The 18680-nt window shown below is 44.2% G+C and overlaps 1 protein-coding gene across 1 annotated transcript in view; it reads left to right on the forward strand.

Moving 5' to 3' along the window:
- The window catches only part of SUFU (SUFU negative regulator of hedgehog signaling), a 92613-nt gene that overhangs the window by 36253 nt on the left and 37680 nt on the right, over window positions 1-18680 (forward strand). Inside the window, exons 4-7 of the mRNA XM_017726158.1 lie at window positions 8662-8804; window positions 11181-11266; window positions 13316-13388; window positions 17977-18133. Of these exons, the coding sequence (XP_017581647.1) occupies window positions 8662-8804; window positions 11181-11266; window positions 13316-13388; window positions 17977-18133 (459 nt within the window). The remainder of the gene's footprint in view (window positions 1-8661; window positions 8805-11180; window positions 11267-13315; window positions 13389-17976; window positions 18134-18680) is intronic.

The following is an 18680-nucleotide window of genomic DNA, read 5'->3' on the forward strand; positions in this document are numbered from 1 at the left end:
TGGCCTGTGCAAGTTTTAAATTCCTGAAAATTTAAGGGAAAGTAATCAGAAAAATGACACAGTGCTCTCTTGAAGACCTCTGCCCTCTTGTCCATTACTAGCCCCAGAACTAATGCCTGGATAATTAGAACCCTTTTCTGAAGGGGTTATGATGTGATAACTTTGTGGATGTTTTCTCACAGACCGTCTCCCCTTTCTTGCCATTTCTTGAATAATTTTTGCTAAAAGAGATACCTTAGTGCAGTCTAACAGTCTCTCTATCAGATGTCTGTGCTGTGAAAGCCATTGAAAGAAGCTGTTTGCACGTTCTTTGGATTCTTCAGAGGAAGATACTGCCTTTGCTTCCCCTTCAATTTCCTTGAATGCTCTTCAACAGAAACGTCTTATAGATGCATATCTATGGAAAGAAAGAAAGATCACAAGTGACTGTACAGGCTTATGGTGCTCACGGGTCCATCTAAGCATCTGCCCTTCTCAGTGGCCCGCACATGTGCAAGTATGTAGGAGGTCCAACAACAAGGAAAAAAGTTTTTCTCACCTGCTGCAGTTCTCTTCCCTCACTGAGGACACTTAAAGGTTGCCAAGTGCTGTGGGTACTGGTCTTTGTTCTAGTTGCACCTGGCTGGAAAACATTCAGGTAACTGTAAAACATTCCAGCTTTCCTGTGCTGGAACACGGAATAAGGTTTTAAAATGACAGGCAAGTATCTCTTCAGATTGGTCATGTGGGGCTGCATGATCTGTAAATAAGCTGTCATGAAATACCCGTTTTGAGTTGAGTCCTTATCTGACAGGAGATCCTGCTTTATAATACCCTTTCTGGCTCCTGGGCCCCCACCCCATCCTGAGGCTATTCACTTTTTGAAACTGTTGAAGACATAACTACCACCCTTTAAAGGGGAGCTGCAAAATGCATCTCCGTCAGGTGAAGGATGCAGAAAGCTGGTGGCAGTGCAACTGGGCAGGGGTGGAAGGGTCTCTTGCCTGGCCTGGAGCTCAGAATTTGGCAAGTGCATCACTCCTGCTTCCTTATGGTTGCTGGGATGGGAGGATGGAGAAAGTAAAAGGAATATTGGAGGAGGTGAAAGCAGCCCAACCCTGCCCAACACCCCAAGGGCAATGGGTGTGAGTGATGGGGTGTAGAGGAGCAAGAGCTGGGAGCAGCAAACTTCTGTGGGACTGAGAAGGAGCAACTCACAGCTGTGTTCATTTTCTTTTTCTGCCATACTCAACAACACCAGCTAAGTCCTTTCATGCTGCCATGCCTTCCTCCAGCTTTCCCTTTCTGGAGGAGGGAGCAATGCAGATAAATCTGTAGATGGGTGAGAACTGTGCTGTTGCAAAAGCAAGGTGGGAGATGCAACCTGCCCTGGGCAGTGCTTATACAAAGGGGATGCCAAGCATGATGAATGTGCCAGCTCCTGCTTCTGCTGATTGCAAGGGCTGCAGAAGGCTGAGGGGAGCAGAGTGGAGGAGCTGAATGAAGTTGTGGGGAGGAGAGGAAGTGTGGGAGGAGGTGGCTGGTGGAGCAGGCTCTACAGAGTCAGGGAGAGGACAGGGGGCCCACCACTCACAGAGGGTGGGAGTGTGCCCTGGGCACCAGAGTCACTTGCTGGGAGCCTGCGTGAGAAATTCCCAGAGTTTGCAGTCGTTGAAATTGTATACACACATAGCATTGGGCAGGGAGAATGAGAACGCCAGATATGCAGATCTGTAAGGGATGGAAAGAAATGTCTTGGAAAACAAGAAGGGGTAGAGGAGGCTCAAAACCGAATTGGTTATGGTACAGTAGCATTTAAACTTTTTTTTTTTCTTTTTTCCTAAAATACTGCACTCTGCAATGTTGCAGAAGGCATCTGCATGCCTGGGATCTACTTTGTGATAAGAAAAGCAGTATTTGCAACTCCATCCGTGGAAGCTGCAGTACAGTGAGACATTTTCCATCATCCCACTGCCAATAGTAGTGACAGCTCTAAGCACGACATGGACAAGTGAGGAATCACCTTGTCCTACAAGGTGATGTACCCTGGGAAGGTGTGGGAGGCTCTTCATTTGGGCTTTCAGTCCAAAGAATTAAGTCATAAAATAAGTTTATATGTATGTGCATAAATTGATTGGGCTCTTTTGAGAGGCTTGTTTATTTTCCAGACTTAACACCCTGGAGCTGTGCAGTAATCAATTTTGTATTTTCAACCAGCAGAGCAATTTTTTTAAGATCATCTGCATCATGCTTCTCTGCTTTCTGAAACTGTCTTTAAACCTCAGAGGTCAAGCAGTCCTTACAGTGTTGATAATCTGGTTTTTTCCCTGCTATTTTTTTTAAAGAACCTTTTGCCTAGGCCCCTTGTTTTTAAAAGCCCAATTTGAATCCCTGCAGTGGAGCTATTGTTTAATTGTATTTCTGGGATTTAATTCTTCCTAAGGGATCTTCTCTATGCCGCATGTCTGCAGCAGGCAGCAGCACTGTGTGAATTTGCACCTCTTTGGAGTGCGAGGGCTGGGGCAGTTCCTGTTTCCAAGGCAGGAGATAAGGGGCAGCAAAACTGAACTGAAAAAGAAAAACAGAGAGGAAAAGCATTTTTAAAACACAATGCAAATATATCACAGCTTGGATTCTGCTAATTCCTTGTATATTCGTAAAACACATTCATCTTGACTTGAAAACAAAATTATAAACTAACTGCCAGTGGGCCCCACAGATTACATTCCAATTGTTTTTTCCCTTTACCAATCCATGTGTGCAGTTCTTTGTATGTTAGGAAACTAAGCTTGAGACTGAATTTAGCATTAATTATTTTAGTTTAACATGTCTGGCAAATGAGTCTGAATAAAGTCTTTTTCTTTATACCCTGTTTTTAAAAAGTTTGCATATATATAATGAGTTACAATAACAGTATTACTTTGAGGTATTTAGACACAACTTTGATCTTTAGCTTTTGTATCAATTTTTTATAGCTAACATCTTTGCATGCATGCTTATATTTATTATTGAGCTAGTTAGAAATATATTAAGTAGGTCTGGTGAAAAATATAGCTATTACATTTCAGCGTTGGACTCTGTGTTTGCCTTTAGTTTCTCTCAATTAATTCTAGCTGTTCGGTCTGCAAAATGGTACTGAAAAACAGCATCAAATCTTACTTGTGACAGATTGCCAGATTACTTTTTTTAACAAAGCCAGACTGAATATTAAAAATGTGTTGGAGAAAATGCATTTATATAATAAATTATACAGACCATGCATGGGGTAATGGCAATGCAATAAATTATGTTGTTTCTGTAAGTATTGGATAAGCTGCATTCAATTTAAATGTCTGGCTGCATCACTGTCATGCTGGTCAGGAACTCACTGGGGGCCTTTTTAACATTCCTGCACCCATAAGTCATGGAGTTAAAATCCTTCTTTGCCCTCAAATACACAGTTTCTCTGAGTTACGCAGGCTGACATCTGTGACTCGCTGCCTGCAGTTTAGCTGAGATCTCTGAGTCGAGTACAAAATGCAGGTTTGTTGCCCTTAGAGCAGCCAGTTTTCACACTGCTGAGTGATGCAGATAATGTAAGTCTGGCTCGTGTGAGGGACGTGGTCATCTGCTTTGTGTGCAGCATCCCCAGTGCCACACGCTGATGCAAATTTTCTGATTTTGTTGATGTTGTTTGTTTGTTTGTTTGGGAGGTTTTTTGTTGGATTTTTCTTTTTTTTTTAGAGCAAGGTAGCAGAGAATTGCCAAGCATTGTACTAACATAGCTAAGCCACATCACTGCTCCGAGGAGGTGATCCAGATAGCCCTGCTTTCGCAGGGGACAAGCAGGACTGTTTCTTTCAACATCATCTTGCACATGCCCCCAAATAAAGTGACCATGTAATGATGGCCTGGCTTTCCCCAGAAACAGGAGGAACAGAAACATGCTCTTGAAGGATATGAGTCTAGAGCGGCTGTTTCCCAAAACCAAGCACATGTAGTAGTTAGTGTACTTAGGGCTTCCCCCACTCTATGCAGTATCAGCTTCTAACCTGTAACACACTGTCCAGGTGGATTTATCTGGCTGATTACTCAGCACAGTTTAACCCCTCTGTTGCTGATTTTAGCTGGCATTTGGAAGGAGGAGGTGTCTTAGAAGAGGTACAGAGGAATGGTCAGGCTGCAAATCTGTTCTTCTAATTTCAAAATTTATCTCAAGAATTACATGGCATAACCATGTCAGAAGGGGCAAGTTTCTGGCCTCTGGATGAACCAGGGTGGTGCAGTTTGAACTGCCGTGGAGGCACACAGGCTGGGGACTGTGTGCCAAGCCGTGCATGGACAGGAGAAAGGCTTCAAGTTGCCTTGCTGTCTCCTTACTGGTGGAACAGCATCAGCTCTTTGTTTTCCTCCTTAAGTTGCCAATGCACATTCGAGAGAAGATATTCGACTCCCAGATGCCCAAAGAGTGTTCGCCTGGGTGCAGGGCAGCCATCACTGGAGATGTTCCCTGACTCACTTTCAGCCTGGGGCTGCCTTTAGGATGGAGCTCTCTCTCAGCTCCTAGTACTCCTCTAAGTTTGCTGTCCTCTTCAATTTATTCTCTGTGGCAATTAAGGGAGTAAAGACTCCTAGCAGGATCCCATATATGGAAAGCTGGCAGGTTTAAAAAAGAAATTGAAAATACAGTGGGAAGTAATCTGTGTTTCTCTCTAGAGCTAGGTAACACCACTTGAGCGTAGATTGCATGCATTATACTGTTTATAAAACATCCTGAGGCCAAGAATATTACTTGGTTTTATTTCTTTAGGCATCAGCTGTATTTAGTCAAATTAAAGGAGGGAAGGAGAATGCACTCCAAGAAAATACATGAGCAAAGTTAGACAAAGAAAATTTACTAGTCTACAGTGGAATGGTTCCCTCTGAGTTATTTCCCCAGTTCTTATTATAGAGCAGTTGGATAGTAAAGTTAGGAGAGATTGTGCAGCTGAATTATGACTGTTGCTGCATGAAGGAACCTCACCTGCTTTATGTGAGCTGTAAAAGAAAATTGATAATGACGTTTTAAAGACTTCAAAATATGGGTGGCTTAACAGAGTGGTCTGGTATAACTGCTGCTTTTGCATAATAGAATAGTACAAGAGCTGGTCTATGGCAGATTTAGAGACTTTTCATTTTTGTAAAGCTAGAGAGAGGCTTCAGATTTGCTATTATAAATTATGAACTAAAATACTAAGTTTGAATTGAAATGTTTTAATGATTTCCTTGTTGAGTTCTTATGAAATCAATACCTCCCTATGAAGCAGTTGGATTTCATGGAATCAGCATTCCCCAACAGAAAGAAAGAAAAGTCAGTGTTTTTTGTTAAAACACAAACTTGCAGGAAAAGAACCAGTTTCAAAATTGTGAGTATGAGTCACCTTGCTGTGTTAAGTTTAAGGCTTGTTAGTTGGTGCCCCTTCCAAGCAGGAAGGGTGCAAGAGTCCCAGAGGATACCTTGAGCAAGGTATTTACAACATATCCCATGTTCCCATGGTAACTGCTGAAGGGTATGAATTCATCCTGGGGCAGATTGGGTACCTTAGCTCATCCTGTCGTGGAGGGAACATGTAATCACCTCAGGTTTACCACGAGGCAGAAGTATTCAGCAGCAGTCAGCTTGTGTGCAGTATCAGAGCCTTAGTTTACTCTTGAGGATTTGCTGATTTATCCATAGGCTAAAATAATTTGGATTTAACTTTTTAACATATTTGCTTTTCATTTCTCCTGTTGGTGGCTAGAACATTTCTGTGCTTTGCCACCTGTCCTATGGATTTGACAATTCCCTGGTCATGTCCTGGAACTTTTTCTGATGTCTCTTGGTTTTGCTGTGGTCACCTAAGGAAACGAGGCTTATCCAGTTGTGGTGTTCTCGTCCCTGTCCTGTTTTGCAAACATGAGTGTGAAAGGTGGGAAGGGAGGATACTCTCCCTCTTTGCAGCATAAGGCAATAGAAAGTGGTTATCTAGTCCTTTGTTTCAGTAATTTCTTAGTTTCTGTGGCTACAAGTCATGTAATTCAGGCTGTTCTCAGTGCTGCAATGGTCTCTGTACAAGAGCTAGTCTTCTATCCCACATGGGTGACAATGCAGCAAGTGGAAAGCTGGGTTTCAGGGTGTAATTGCAAATTTCTTGAACTCCCACAGGTTTTAATTTGGCTTCGTGTTATTTGCAGAAAATTTTTTGTGTGATTTAATTGAGTAGTCAGTGTGAATTTTGTAGTGTTCGTGTGTATGCAAGGGTGAGGGAGATTTTGTAAGTGTCCAGTGTTCACATGGACATAAACAGGTGGGTTTCCAGCAGAGACATTTGCATTTGAAAACCTGCTCTAAACGGGCCGGGCTTTCCCAGGAGAAGCAGCACCAACAGTGAAACGCAGCGATCGATCAGCATAGAATTGTGTGAGCATTTGATGGGCAAAATGTTGTGGTATAAAGACAGGGCCCAAGAATAAGCTCTTTGTGGCTTTGTTTCATTCCTGATAACTGTGACTGAGAGGCTTTTATCATTTTAAAAAAATTAATCAGCCACATTTTGTCTAACTTGGAAAATATCACAAGATATCCCTACCAACATTCTAAGTGCCGTTTCTTTAACCACATTTTGATACTAAAAAAACAAATCATTTTTCATTTGTCTGCTTATATTTCCTCAGCTCTGAAAGTAAAGTAATATTTGAACCAGTCCTTTCAGTCACAGAGCTGGAAGCGTGTAATTTAGTGTACATAACGATAAACTCTTTGAAGCAACTTGCATTCACTATGTTTTCTTTCTTTCCTAATTTTAACTAAGGAAAACATTCCCTTACTTATCACAGCACTTCTGTTACATGCCTCGTTTTTCAGGCTAAGTTCCTTATGGTATTTAGAGTTTATTTTAATTCTTAATCAAATGAGCTGTCCAGGAAATTCATCTGAAAAAACGTATAATAAATGTTCAAACCCACACCAATGGGGACACCCAGTGGAGACGCTCCGAGTTGCCCAACATCACACCAGGAGCGGGCCAGCAGGGGAGGACTGCAAGTATTTTTAACCACAGCAACTCTGAGGGAACTCTCATTAGTTTACCTGCCTGCTGCTGAGGGCTCCCTCGAAGCGTCCTGCCCTTGCTGCCCTTGCATGAATGCACGCTCGCTATCATGGTGGTCCTGATGTACAGTGGTTGCAATCAGGTGTGCAAGCACCCAATTCCTCAGTGTTGTTGTATAATGTGACTGGGAATAAGCTGTAATTACTAGCAATTGAAAAAGTTTTCCTCTTGCTGTTGCAGAAGCTGCCATGTTCATCTCTTAGCCCTGTAGATATTTAAGAGGTGTCCTGTTACGGTGTGTTTGGAAGGTGACGTGGGAAGGTTAGGTGAAGATATCCAGGACCACCTCTCTGAATTGGATCCTGCTCCTGTAGCATGGGAGATGCTCCAGTCTCGACAGACAGCAACTCAAGTAACCACTAACGTTTTTCAGTCTGCAGTGGAATTCCTAGTCCTCCTCCAGTGGGCAAGGCCTCCTTTCCTGCTGTGTTCTAAGTGTGGCCTTGGGAGAGACCACAGTGAGGACAGTAGCCCAGACTGCCTTCATGGATGAGCTTGGTCAAGGAGAGGGGTGCTGGGCCCGTGACTGACTTTGGAAGCAGGCAGGCAGTCCTCAGTTCATCCCTGGGGCACTACACCTATCTCAGAGGGCAGAATGTGGATTCCAGGTTGTTTATTTGTATGTGCAGTAAAGCTCTGCTTGGACAAGCACAGGACCTAAGATAAAGGCGGTCAGCCAGGCAGCATTACCACACATGCTCCAGGAGCCGCATGCAAATGGAGCGTGCTTTAATTGCTGTGAACATGGTCATGGCTGGTTGTTTTACTTCTAGTTCGCTCAGAAAGCAAGCATTAGCCTTTCCTGCGATGGGGGAGCATCAGACAGATGGGTTCTGGTGTGCCTTCTGGCATGCACTAGCTGTGGAACATGGGATTATCTGGGGGTTTTGTCTTTCTAAGTAGGAGGGGAGGAAAAGAAAGGAATGCCTGCCTTGTTTTGATGCAGTCTATTCTGACATAGAATGAAATTTATAGCCTACTGGCTTTCTCATTGTTTGGGAAAGAAGAAACATATTAATTATAATTCTTCACCAGATCCGCCCAGACAACTGGGAGAGACAGTGATTTTGACTTACGCTATCACAAGTTGGGCAGCAGAATTTTTATTTGATAAAGCAGGGTAGTTTTCATGTTTAATTCAAATTTCAGGGTATTTTCTCTTTGGCAAATTAGTGTGTGAATTGCTGTGGCAATGGGCACTCAGTATGGCCTACTGACTTTCTGTGCCCTCCCACAAAAGGAGACTAATAGTAAATGAGAAACAGGCTAATTTTATTTGTTGGTATTTCCGTGTTGGGCTTAGTATCAAAGTAGGATAGTGGTTTTTGCCACAGGACTCAAGAGAGGGCAATTTTGAAATCAGTGCTTGAATTCAGATGACTGAATGAGACTCCATTCCGGGCTCAGAGGCTCAGCAGAGCTGGCCAGGGGCAGTCACTGTGAACAGTGACCAGTGACTGTCCCTGTCCAGGCTGGAGGTCCCTGCCTGGCAGCAGTCAGGAGCAGCTGCCAACAGAAGGAATGTTCCAGCAGACTTCACAGACTAAATATTTCTTGCTTCTTGTCCTTGCAGAAAACACCTTTTGCAGTGGTGACCATGTGTCGTGGCACAGCCCTTTGGACAACAGCGAATCTCGAATCCAGCACATGTTACTGACAGAAGACCCCCAGATGCAGCCGGTGCAGACTCCTTTTGGGGTCGTTACTTTCCTACAGGTACGGCCCAGCCACAGTGGGTCCGACTGCCACCTCCTGGGCATGGAGTGCAGCTAACATTGCATTTAGCTGTGTAACTCAGATTATCCTGTCTTCAATTTCAAACATGAGCATAGGAAAAAACGTTGAGAGAAACACTTTTAAAAGTTAATGTAAAGACAAATTAAAATTAATTCTATGGTAATATCAGTAAGTGATCCACTGGTTTGAATGCCAGGAAGAGAAGAGTTTGGAGCAGGACTTGGAGCTGTTTTAGCAGTTCTTAATGGCAGAAATGTAGCTTGCAGCACTCACAAAAAGATCATTTAGAGGCTGAGTATATATCATATATATACTCATCATATATATCATATATATATATAGTATATATATCCTAGATATACATTTCCTGTATTGATCTACTGTTTAGGAAAGGTTTGGGTTTGCTTTGCAAAAGAAACATTAAAAATATCCCTTGTGATTTAACTCTGCTCTTCAATGTGGGGAGCTTCTGTGGCCAAACAGGTTTGCTTGCTTTCCCAAAGTCCTTCTCAGCGATGCCTCTTAGATATGGGCTGCTTTGGATATTTTAAAATTGCATATTTGGCTAATAACCTTAGTGGAAGAGCTGGCATAGTTTATGCCAGCTGCTGATTTCTCCATGCTCCGTGGAAAATCTTCCATCCTGTGGGAAAATGCAAGTGTCTGTATTTTGCAATTTAAGCTTCTAGTTGCTCCCGTTTGTCTTTGACTGTAGTTGTAACATGTAAAAGGAAGTTCTGTTACCACAAACCTGCACACGGCAACTGCTGTGCAAGGGCAGAGACTTTTCTGAGGTGCCTAAATGTCTGTGTTTTATCAACAAAAACGAGGTGGGTGTGGAATTAATTAGTGCAAGGTGAGTTGTGGGACATGGAAGGAGAGACAAAGAGCCAAGCTAAGCAGGGTAATTCCTGGCTGACTCTCCAGCTAGTACTGCATTAGTCCTCATCTCTTCCTTAGTGCCCAGCTATCCTGAATCAAAGAACAGTCAACTTGCTGCATCCTGAGGCCCTTGGCCTCTAATCTTCCACAACACATACAGCTGACTTGGTTTTTCTCCTTGTTTGATGCTTGTTGTTACGGATTTATTTTGACCCATGAGGATAAATGATTACAAAAAGCAAAGAAGGAACACAAAATAATTTCCTGTTTAGAGTCTTGCTGTTTGTATGTAATTAGTGAGTGAAGGCCCAGGGAGGGGTGTCCTGAAGCAAGGATGATTCAGGCTGTTGATGGAGGAAGCCTGGAAGATGGGTGGGGATGAAGTGCACCTCCAAGGGCTGGGTCCTGAGAAAGTGAGCTCTGCAAGGGGCAGGAGAGGTAGGGTGTGCAGAACTGGGTACGTGCTGACATGAGGGTTTTCCACGCAGTTGTCTATCAGTGCATATATGTGCTTGCAGCAGAGGCACATCCTTCACTTCTGCTTGCTGCTCTTCAGAACTTAGTTTTCAGTTTTCGTCTTTTCTGATAAAACATCAGTTGAACAGATTTTGACCAAAATTTCAGTGCTGTTGGAAAAGACTTAAGAGTATTGAGGAAGAAAATAGAAGGCCATGGCTAAAATTATTTTTCATCTTAGAGTGAATCATTGTGCTCGAAGGCACAAGCCAGTGGTTGACACAGCAGGAAGAAACTGCCTTCCACTATCAGCTGAAGGGTGTTTCACCCCTTCATTTGAAGCAGCTGATCTCAGCTGCTGTTAGAGAGACATCTGGTATTGCTCAGTGCGGCAGCTCCTATCCTGAAAAGCAAACACATCCTGCCTTATACAAGAAGGCAGAAGTCTGCAGTTGCCTGCACTGACAAGTGGATTATGTGGTGTGTAAGCAGCTTTACTTTATGGTGCTGGGTAAGATGTAACCAGTCAGCAAGCTGAGTTGGTCAAGGATTTTATGAGCACCAAAGCAATCCCTTGTGGCAGCAAGTCGCTTGCCTGGTTGAGATTGCTTGTGCAGTATTGCATTTGCCCCTAGCAGTCAGCTGACAGAGCAGTGTTTCTATGTGCTCAGACCCTAACCTGTCTTGCTCAGTCCTGTCTGTGTGGACTTGATTGAAAAGTCAGGGTAGACTAGTGTATAAACCCTGATTTGCCACCAGACCCTCCTCATAGTTAAATTCACACTCTCTGTACAAGATGAAATCTTACTTGACCAGGGTGCTTCACACTGTAAGTGGAGAGAGAGAGAGAGAGAGCACAAGGTCTTGCAGGAGGATCCCACTGTTGTCCCAGGCTCATCTAGTTAGATTAAAGAAATGGTGCTTCTCTGTATCTGCACTGTACCACGTGGCACATTTTCTCCATAGTTCTTGCATGGTTCCCACCCAGTTTAGTATCTTTGGTGTTATTTTTTCCAGATTGTTGGGGTTTGCACTGAGGAACTGCATGCAGCTCAGCAGTGGAATGGTCAAGGGATCTTGGAACTGCTTCGGACTGTCCCGGTGTAAGTGTTCATATAACTCATATAGGAGAGCATTTCCATAGAGAACAATTCAGTTGTTTATTTTTATTAACAATCTTTAACTTGCTGTTGGAACTTATTTAATCTGTGCTGTAGCAAGAGATGGGAATTCAATGCAAATCTGTTCTCACGCACAGACACTTAGATGGCAAATTAATGCATGTGGAAGGCCACATGTTCAGGGTGAAAGAGAATGAGGTCTTGAAAGCTTAATTTCCTTCCTCTCATGCCTGCAGGGTTTTCTCATTGGTTCTTCCTGGGATAACTGTTACTGGTGACCTCGCTGTTTAGTTCAAAGAAAGAAAGGAGAGAGGGTCTGGCTTACAAAGCTGTCTGAAAGTGAGAAAGTCACTCTCAAATTGAGCCCACTCTTGGTGGGCCAGTTTGCCAGCAGGAGGAGCGTTTGTGAAAGTGAAGTTCATCGTTTTGCCATGGGAGAAATAACAAGGATGATGTTGGGTTGAGGAAGAGATGGGTTTTAAATGTTAACTGATATGTTGATGCTTTCTTTGCTGCCAGGGTGCAGCTAAATCTTTTTTGGCTTGCAGGTATTTTGTTTAAACATTTTTAAATTCAGTGGAAGTTATTGCCATGTGATTGTAACTCAAAAGACTTACTTTTATAAGCAAAATAGTTCTGAATATTTGTTTCTGGTAAGAATAGTACACTCTCTAGTGTCACAATAGCCTTGAATTGATTGATTATTTGGAAGAGCTGGACTTCTTTAACTTGAACTTTTCCCTTTTAGACACAAGTGTAGATAGTTCATGCACATGCTCTGGAGTAGAGTGAATTTGTCCAGCTGTTTTTGGGTCCCTGAGACAATAAACACTGCCTGCAGCTCCCTTGGTTCCTCTAAGTCAGTGCAGATACAGCACTTCTTTCCTCAGTCTATTCTCATGTTGGTTTTTGGCTTTTGTGCTGTGGTATAAGCACCTTTCCAAGGAAACCCAAATGTTCATGATTTGAAGGCAAAGCTGCAAACTACTAAGCCATTGATGTGGAATCAGGGTAAAAGTCTCTTGCATCCCAGTGAGGAACTGTGGCAGGTCACACCTCTGCAGTTAATAATTCACAGCTTCCAAAGTGACGTGAAAAAAAGAGTGGCTATCCATGCATCTGAAAACCTGTAAAATATTAACTTTTTTTGCTTCCACTCTTAAGTGTTTCAGGAGACTAACACAGACTAGGCCAGAGGAGGGGGCTTTTGACTGCAATAACAAAGTATCTCATGAAAAAAATGATTTTTTTTTATGGCAGTTCCAAAAGACTTCAGTTTTTACTTCAAATGAAAAGCACCATCTAAGGCTGACTTCTGCAGTCTGGCTGCACTGTGACCCAAAGTGAAGTCTCTGAGTATTTCATCTTCACAGTAATCTGTTTTCTATCACCTTTGTTGGGAAACACCTTGAGCCTTCCAACTTTTATTGCTAATGACAACAAAGATTTCCCTGAACCATCTGAGTGCTTGGCCATTAAGTACCAACTGAGCAAAATGTCTGCTGTGATAGTATTTATCAGAGCAATAAGCTCTTTGTGGTACTGAACATGACTGCCAATCTTGGCAAAAAGTGCAGTCCCACTGGGACCCTGCTCTGTTCTTAGATATGTAATAGAGGAATAAATCTTGACTCTATGCCTTGCCCATCTTTCTTAGACGCAGGCTACACTGGACTTCTCAGTCCCAGTTTGTTTCCTGTAAGATTAAAACCCATCTCAGTATTGTGTGAGCAAGGGGGCCTGCACAGGGGATAACAGCCTGTGTCAGTCCTGACTGCTCTGCATGTCTGGGTGGTGCTAGACACTGAGCAGATTAACTGCTAGGTCATGGAGGGCTTTTACTATTTATTTATTTGGAAAATATAAAGAGCAAATGCATGCTATGGAATGTATACACAGCATAGAGGGGTTTCTAGGCTTATTTTAAACCCTTATCTTGTGCTTTCTTACAGTACAGGTCCACTCTGAGGACCCTGCTGGGGAGTTCTAACTAAAGGGTTTGTTTGGTTCATTACCTGTCTTTCTTTGTAGAGCTGGAGGCCCCTGGTTGATAACAGACATGCGAAGAGGAGAGACCATATTTGAGATTGACCCACATCTGCAAGTATGTCTTTAGTTTATAAAATGTCATGTCTCTTGTAGTAGCCAAGGAAAATTGGTTTCATGTTATACAATAGTTCTAATATCTTCTGTAAAGGTGCTTGGATCTTCTTAATGTTTGTAATAATCCTGGAAAAGTCTTAGAAACTCTTTGCCCTCTTAGAGGTGGTTCAAGAGGGTACATGTCCAGCCCCAGGTGAATGGCAGCTCTAGGAAGAAAGATAGAGAAGGGAGACCAGGAAAACAGAATCTCCTATATGAGACAAATTGGTAAAATTTAGACTGGCTGTTTTAGAAAGGAGGAAAAAAAAAAGATGAAAGACATGGAACAATACAAGATTTAGAAATGGCACACCAGGGAATTCCTCCTTTCTTTTATATGCAAGCATAAGGAGATATAACATGCAGAAAGCTCAAAAGCAACTAAGTACTATTTTTTCACAGCAAATGTGACGGTGTAGCTCATTCCTGTCAAGGATGTCACTTGAGGCCAAGTAGTTAGTGTGGACTGAGAAATGATGGGAACCCAAAAGTATCACATGCAGTTATTAGTAATCTGTGTAGGAAGATATACTAAACCTTCTCCAGAGTTCAATTTAATTTCTGAAATTTAAAGATAAGAATAGGACCTCTATGGAAGAGGTTACTGTACTATGGACTTCTTCTGATCCATGCCTTTGGGAGACAGTTCTGCAATCCCTTCAGCAGTGCTGGAGTACATGGGTCCCCAGCAAATCCAGTGTGGTGCTGGCTGTGTTTCAGTGAATCACTGAGTATTTGCCTTTAACAGAGAACTTAAGGCTCAGCCTGGTAGGGCACGTGCAAATGTGCATGTTTTGTACAAGCATTTGCTTATGGTCTGCATGTCTGCATCTGATTACTCTCAGTTGCCTCACAGCATCTTTTACTTTGAAAGCTTAAGAACAAAACCAAATTCTACTTTTACTGGTTTTAAGGATTTGTTCATCCAAAATAACCCCAGTCTGAGAAACACAAAAAAATGTTCCACAAATGTTCTACAGTGTGGGAGCTAATACAACTGAAAGTCCCATAAAGTTTTTAGGATTTCCAGAACTTTGCCCTCTCCCCTCCTGGAGGTGTTTCTGTTGTCTGCACACTGGTGATTCCTAATGATAACAGGGTTTTCTTCAATTTACTGTAAATGAAAAATAGCTCAGCTTACTGGAATCTGAGTCAGCCAAGGCAAGTTAAGGCAAATAAAAGAGTACCTCTGCCTCACCAGTGTGTCCTGCTGCTGAAAGCTGCTACGTCTGTGATCCTTCCGGACTTCCTCACATTGAACACATTCCTGTTTCTGTTCTCTCTTGCCCTTGCAGAAGTGTGTATGGGCAGGTGTGTGTGTGCACCTTCCTCCTGCTCTGCTGCTGCAGCCCCCAGGGATTCACAGAGCAAAACCCGCCCTGAGTCCCACAAAGAGCCTCTGCTGAGCACAGAGAGCAAGGCTGTGCCAGGCTGGCTTCAGCCCTGTCATGTGCCTCTTGCTCTTATTAGTGGGGAAAGGATGAAGTGTCCTTTACTTGGTGTTGGTACAGGGTGTGTGAAACCAGAAAGGCAGCAGTGGAAGAGAGGTGGAGGGGAGGGAGGGAACAGGCAGAGAAACTGGACAACTTTCCTGGGAGCCAGCAAGCATGTTGTCTGCCTGGGAAGCAGGCAGAGCTTGTTTGGAGGCTGCATTGTCTCTTGTGGGAATTGGTTGAGGCCTAAACCCAGCCCTGGCAGCAGCAGCTGTACTTTCTGTTCGGAGTTGCTGAGAATGGATCCCAACTAAGATGTCATCCCAGGATGTCGGCAATTAACGCTGTGGCAACGCTGGTTGTTCTCTGTTCAGCCAGGCTTCCCTGTAGGCCATTCAGATTTCCCTGGCAGCACTGTCAAACAATCCCTGTCGGTCCCCAGCTCTGTGCTGATTCTCAGTGCTTTGCTTCTGTTTAGCAGATATCTCAGAAGAGAATAAAGCTGATTTGAATTTCCTGAGTTGTGGTTGCTGCTCTGCGGGTCACACTGCAGTGCTCTGGCTCGTTTAAAAAGGGATCAATGACTTATAAGAGCCTCAGAGCATCCCTCCCACATGCTGAGAGGAAAATGGGACAGAAACATCCTTTCTTTAAAGAAGGAAAGAGCTGAACCTCCTTTGCCCTGGGTTCCTCCAACCTCCTGTTCAAGCTGCCCTTTCAAGGGAAGAAAAAGAGCCCCTCAGTCCAGGCAAATCCTTGCTGGCTAAAGGTGGGGTAGAACTGTGCATTGCCAGAGCGATGAGTCTACACTGGTTGGGGTTTTTTGGACTTTTCCCCCTTTAACATCAATACTTGTAAACATTATGAAACAGGCATGCAAATTAGGCTGCCTTAAGCCAGCTCGTTTCCATCAGCTCCCCTTGATCTCCAAGGGATGCCAACAAAGCAGCACTTCTTCCCCTGAGGAAGTGCTCTGCAAGCCAGCTGAGCTGCAGATGAGAGTCCTTTCCCGCTCCCCGAGGCTGTGCACTCTGTCCGCAGGGCCTGGCTGGGAGTGGGGCCCTGGCTGCAGGGATGGGGGAGCAGGTCCCACCAGAGCCTCACAGCCCTCTGGCCTCTTCTCCCTGCTCAAGAGCAGGTTTGGTGGCTCTCCCATGCTTCCCCAATGACTGGGATAAAAAATAACTTTGCTGACAAGTTACACCTCCCCATGCCAGTTGATTTGGGTCCTCACAGAGCACCATGGAGGGCTCCCAAAGGAGCCACGTGCTAAATCTCACTTAGAGCATTGTCTGCCTATGTAGGAACGGATGTATTTTTATTTCTTTTTCCACAGCTTCTATTTCTGGGTGACACAACTAATTTTATGTTTAGGATAAAACAAAAGAAAATCTCAGCAGATTTATTATTTCTCAGATTTTCCTATTATGTTTTCAAGAAGCCAGTTTCCCCTGACGCTGGAGGAAGATCCTAACAAAGAGAAAGAGACAGAAGAAAGGCTGTCTCTTGAATGCTTAAGTCTAAGTCAAGACTGCTCTGGTCCTGCCCTCAGCCACAGACTCCTGCCTCAACTTTTGGGCCAAAGAGTGGGTTTTGGGAGGTGATCCAGATAAAAAAAAAAAGGAGTTGGCTCAAGGGAAGGGGTAGGAGCACATGGAGGAGGGTGGGACTGCAGTCACTGCAAATTACATCAACTTAAACCGCTGTGCAACCCCACCCTGAATGCTTGTGCTTATCTTTGAGCTGCTCAAATCCTCTCTTGAATGGTCACAAGAACAGGCAATTCTCTTCCCAGGGTGCAGCGTGCACAGCTGGGCAAGGGGAGGGACGAATGTAGGTTTATTCTGGTAACTGTTTCTTGGGGACAGATTTTGCAAAGATCAAAATGTTCGCACAATCTCTCGTCTTCAGCAGCAATGTTAAACCAGAGGGTACTTAACATGTGTTAAGTGCAGAGATCCTCTCCCGTTGTGTATAACACCACTCGGCTCTCTCCTCAAATCTTCGAAGTTTCTTGGGACTGCCTGCGTTTTGAGGTGACCCAGATGTATGCAGAGAGGTGCAGACCTTACTGGTGCCACTGAGCAGTACCAGAGGCAACACCCCTTCAGAAAAGGGGGAAGCGAGCCCGACTGGTTTGGTGCCAGGCAAGAGGTGCCAGCAGTAAGAGCCCTTCCTCGGTGTAGTGCAGCCCCGAGTTTGTTCAGCTCAACATTACCCCCTTGTGGGTCACAGGTGGAAATTCAGACTGATGCCCGTGCCCAAGCAGGTGGAACTTCCTGTGGAAGTTTTTGCTGTGGCTTAGGCCAGTCTTGCTGGCAACAGATGCACATGTCCTTGAGAAAATGCTTAGTGTCTGAGAGCATCCAGCTGCTTATGATTGGTGTGTGACACCTTCTGAGACCCAAGCACTGGTTACGTGCTGGGAAAGTCCAGCTTGCAAGGGAGGGAGTTTGTTTATTTGCCAATAGAGAAAGCTATGCAAAAGCTTTGACATTGGGAACAGACCTGTGTCTCCTTGCACGTCCAAACTTGCGTTTTTGTCCTTTATGGGACACCCCAGCGTATTGGAAAGCGGGGATTCTCTGGGCTGTTCGCAAATGAAGAACTCTTTTGAGTGATGAGTCTCTCCATGAGCTGTTTTCATTGTGGGACTCCTTAGTAAGGTTGGAAAGAGAGCTTTAGTTATTCAGGGGATTGTTATCATTGACATTGATTGACTGCCGAGCTTGTGCTTTGTGTCTTAAATACTTCAAGCTGGTGTAAATCCGTTAACACTGAAAGAAGCAACCCTGCACACCCCAGGCCATTGATTTCCACCTTTCTCTCTCCCTGCTTTGTGCCTGCCAGGGCCATGTAGTGAAGCAGTGGGGACAGGGTGGGATTTCAGACCAACCTGCTACGGAAAAGGTTTGTTTAGTTCAGAGTGGCTCCCTGATTTGGCTCGACGTGCAGTTGCTGTTTGCTGACACAGCAAAGCATGGGGGCCAGAGAGTAGAAATTGTCCGTAAAGGGGGATCTGGAGGAGCTGCTGAAGGTTGGACTGCACCATGGTGGGTTCCAATTCAGGCTCAAGCCATGCCCAAAAAAAGTCTTGGTGTTTTGGATCTTTTCAAGCAGGAGAGAGTCGACAAAGGGATTGAGACAGATGGCTCAAACCTGAGTGGAGTGAGTGCCAAATGTGCCTGGGATGACCTGAGCCGGCCACCAGAGGATGATGAAGACAGCAGGAGCATTTGCATTGGGACCCAGCCTCGGCGGCTCTCTGGGAAAGGTAAGAGGTCCTGGGCCAAGTCGCTGTCATGGCCTTTCTGCTTCTGTTCTGGTGGGTCTGGGCAATGCACTGAGTCATGTAGCATCTTCATGACAAACACCACATGGCAAACACCACAGCCATTGGGAGACTCGGAGTGTCTCAGGGGAGCAAAATGGATTTTGGTGTGGCCTGTTTGAGGAAGGCAGGAGGGAGGAAAAGAGATCTCGGCATTGTTTTGTCTAAATGTTTCTTTCAGTTTTTAGGCAAATTGTAATTTGAATCCGCAAAGTTAAACTGAGCACTTGCTGAAACCAGGACTGTAAACATGTGCAAGGTGAAGCAATTGTATTTTCCCAGGCTGTGTTTCCTTATTAACACTGTCCCTTCTTGGGAGGCAAGTTGGACTGATGCTGCACATTGCTGCAGCTGAACTCAAGGAATTCATGCAAATACGGAACTCTGGAAAGAAGAAATAAAAAATCATGGAGTTCCCCTTCGCAGTGAGATGCCTTCTCAGGGTACAGATGTCATAGTCATTACACAGGCTTGAAATAATGCATATTGC

This window comes from Corvus brachyrhynchos, unplaced genomic scaffold, assembly GCF_000691975.1.
Source record: "Corvus brachyrhynchos isolate BGI_N302 unplaced genomic scaffold, ASM69197v1 scaffold61, whole genome shotgun sequence".
Taxonomy (NCBI): Eukaryota; Metazoa; Chordata; class Aves; order Passeriformes; family Corvidae; genus Corvus; species Corvus brachyrhynchos.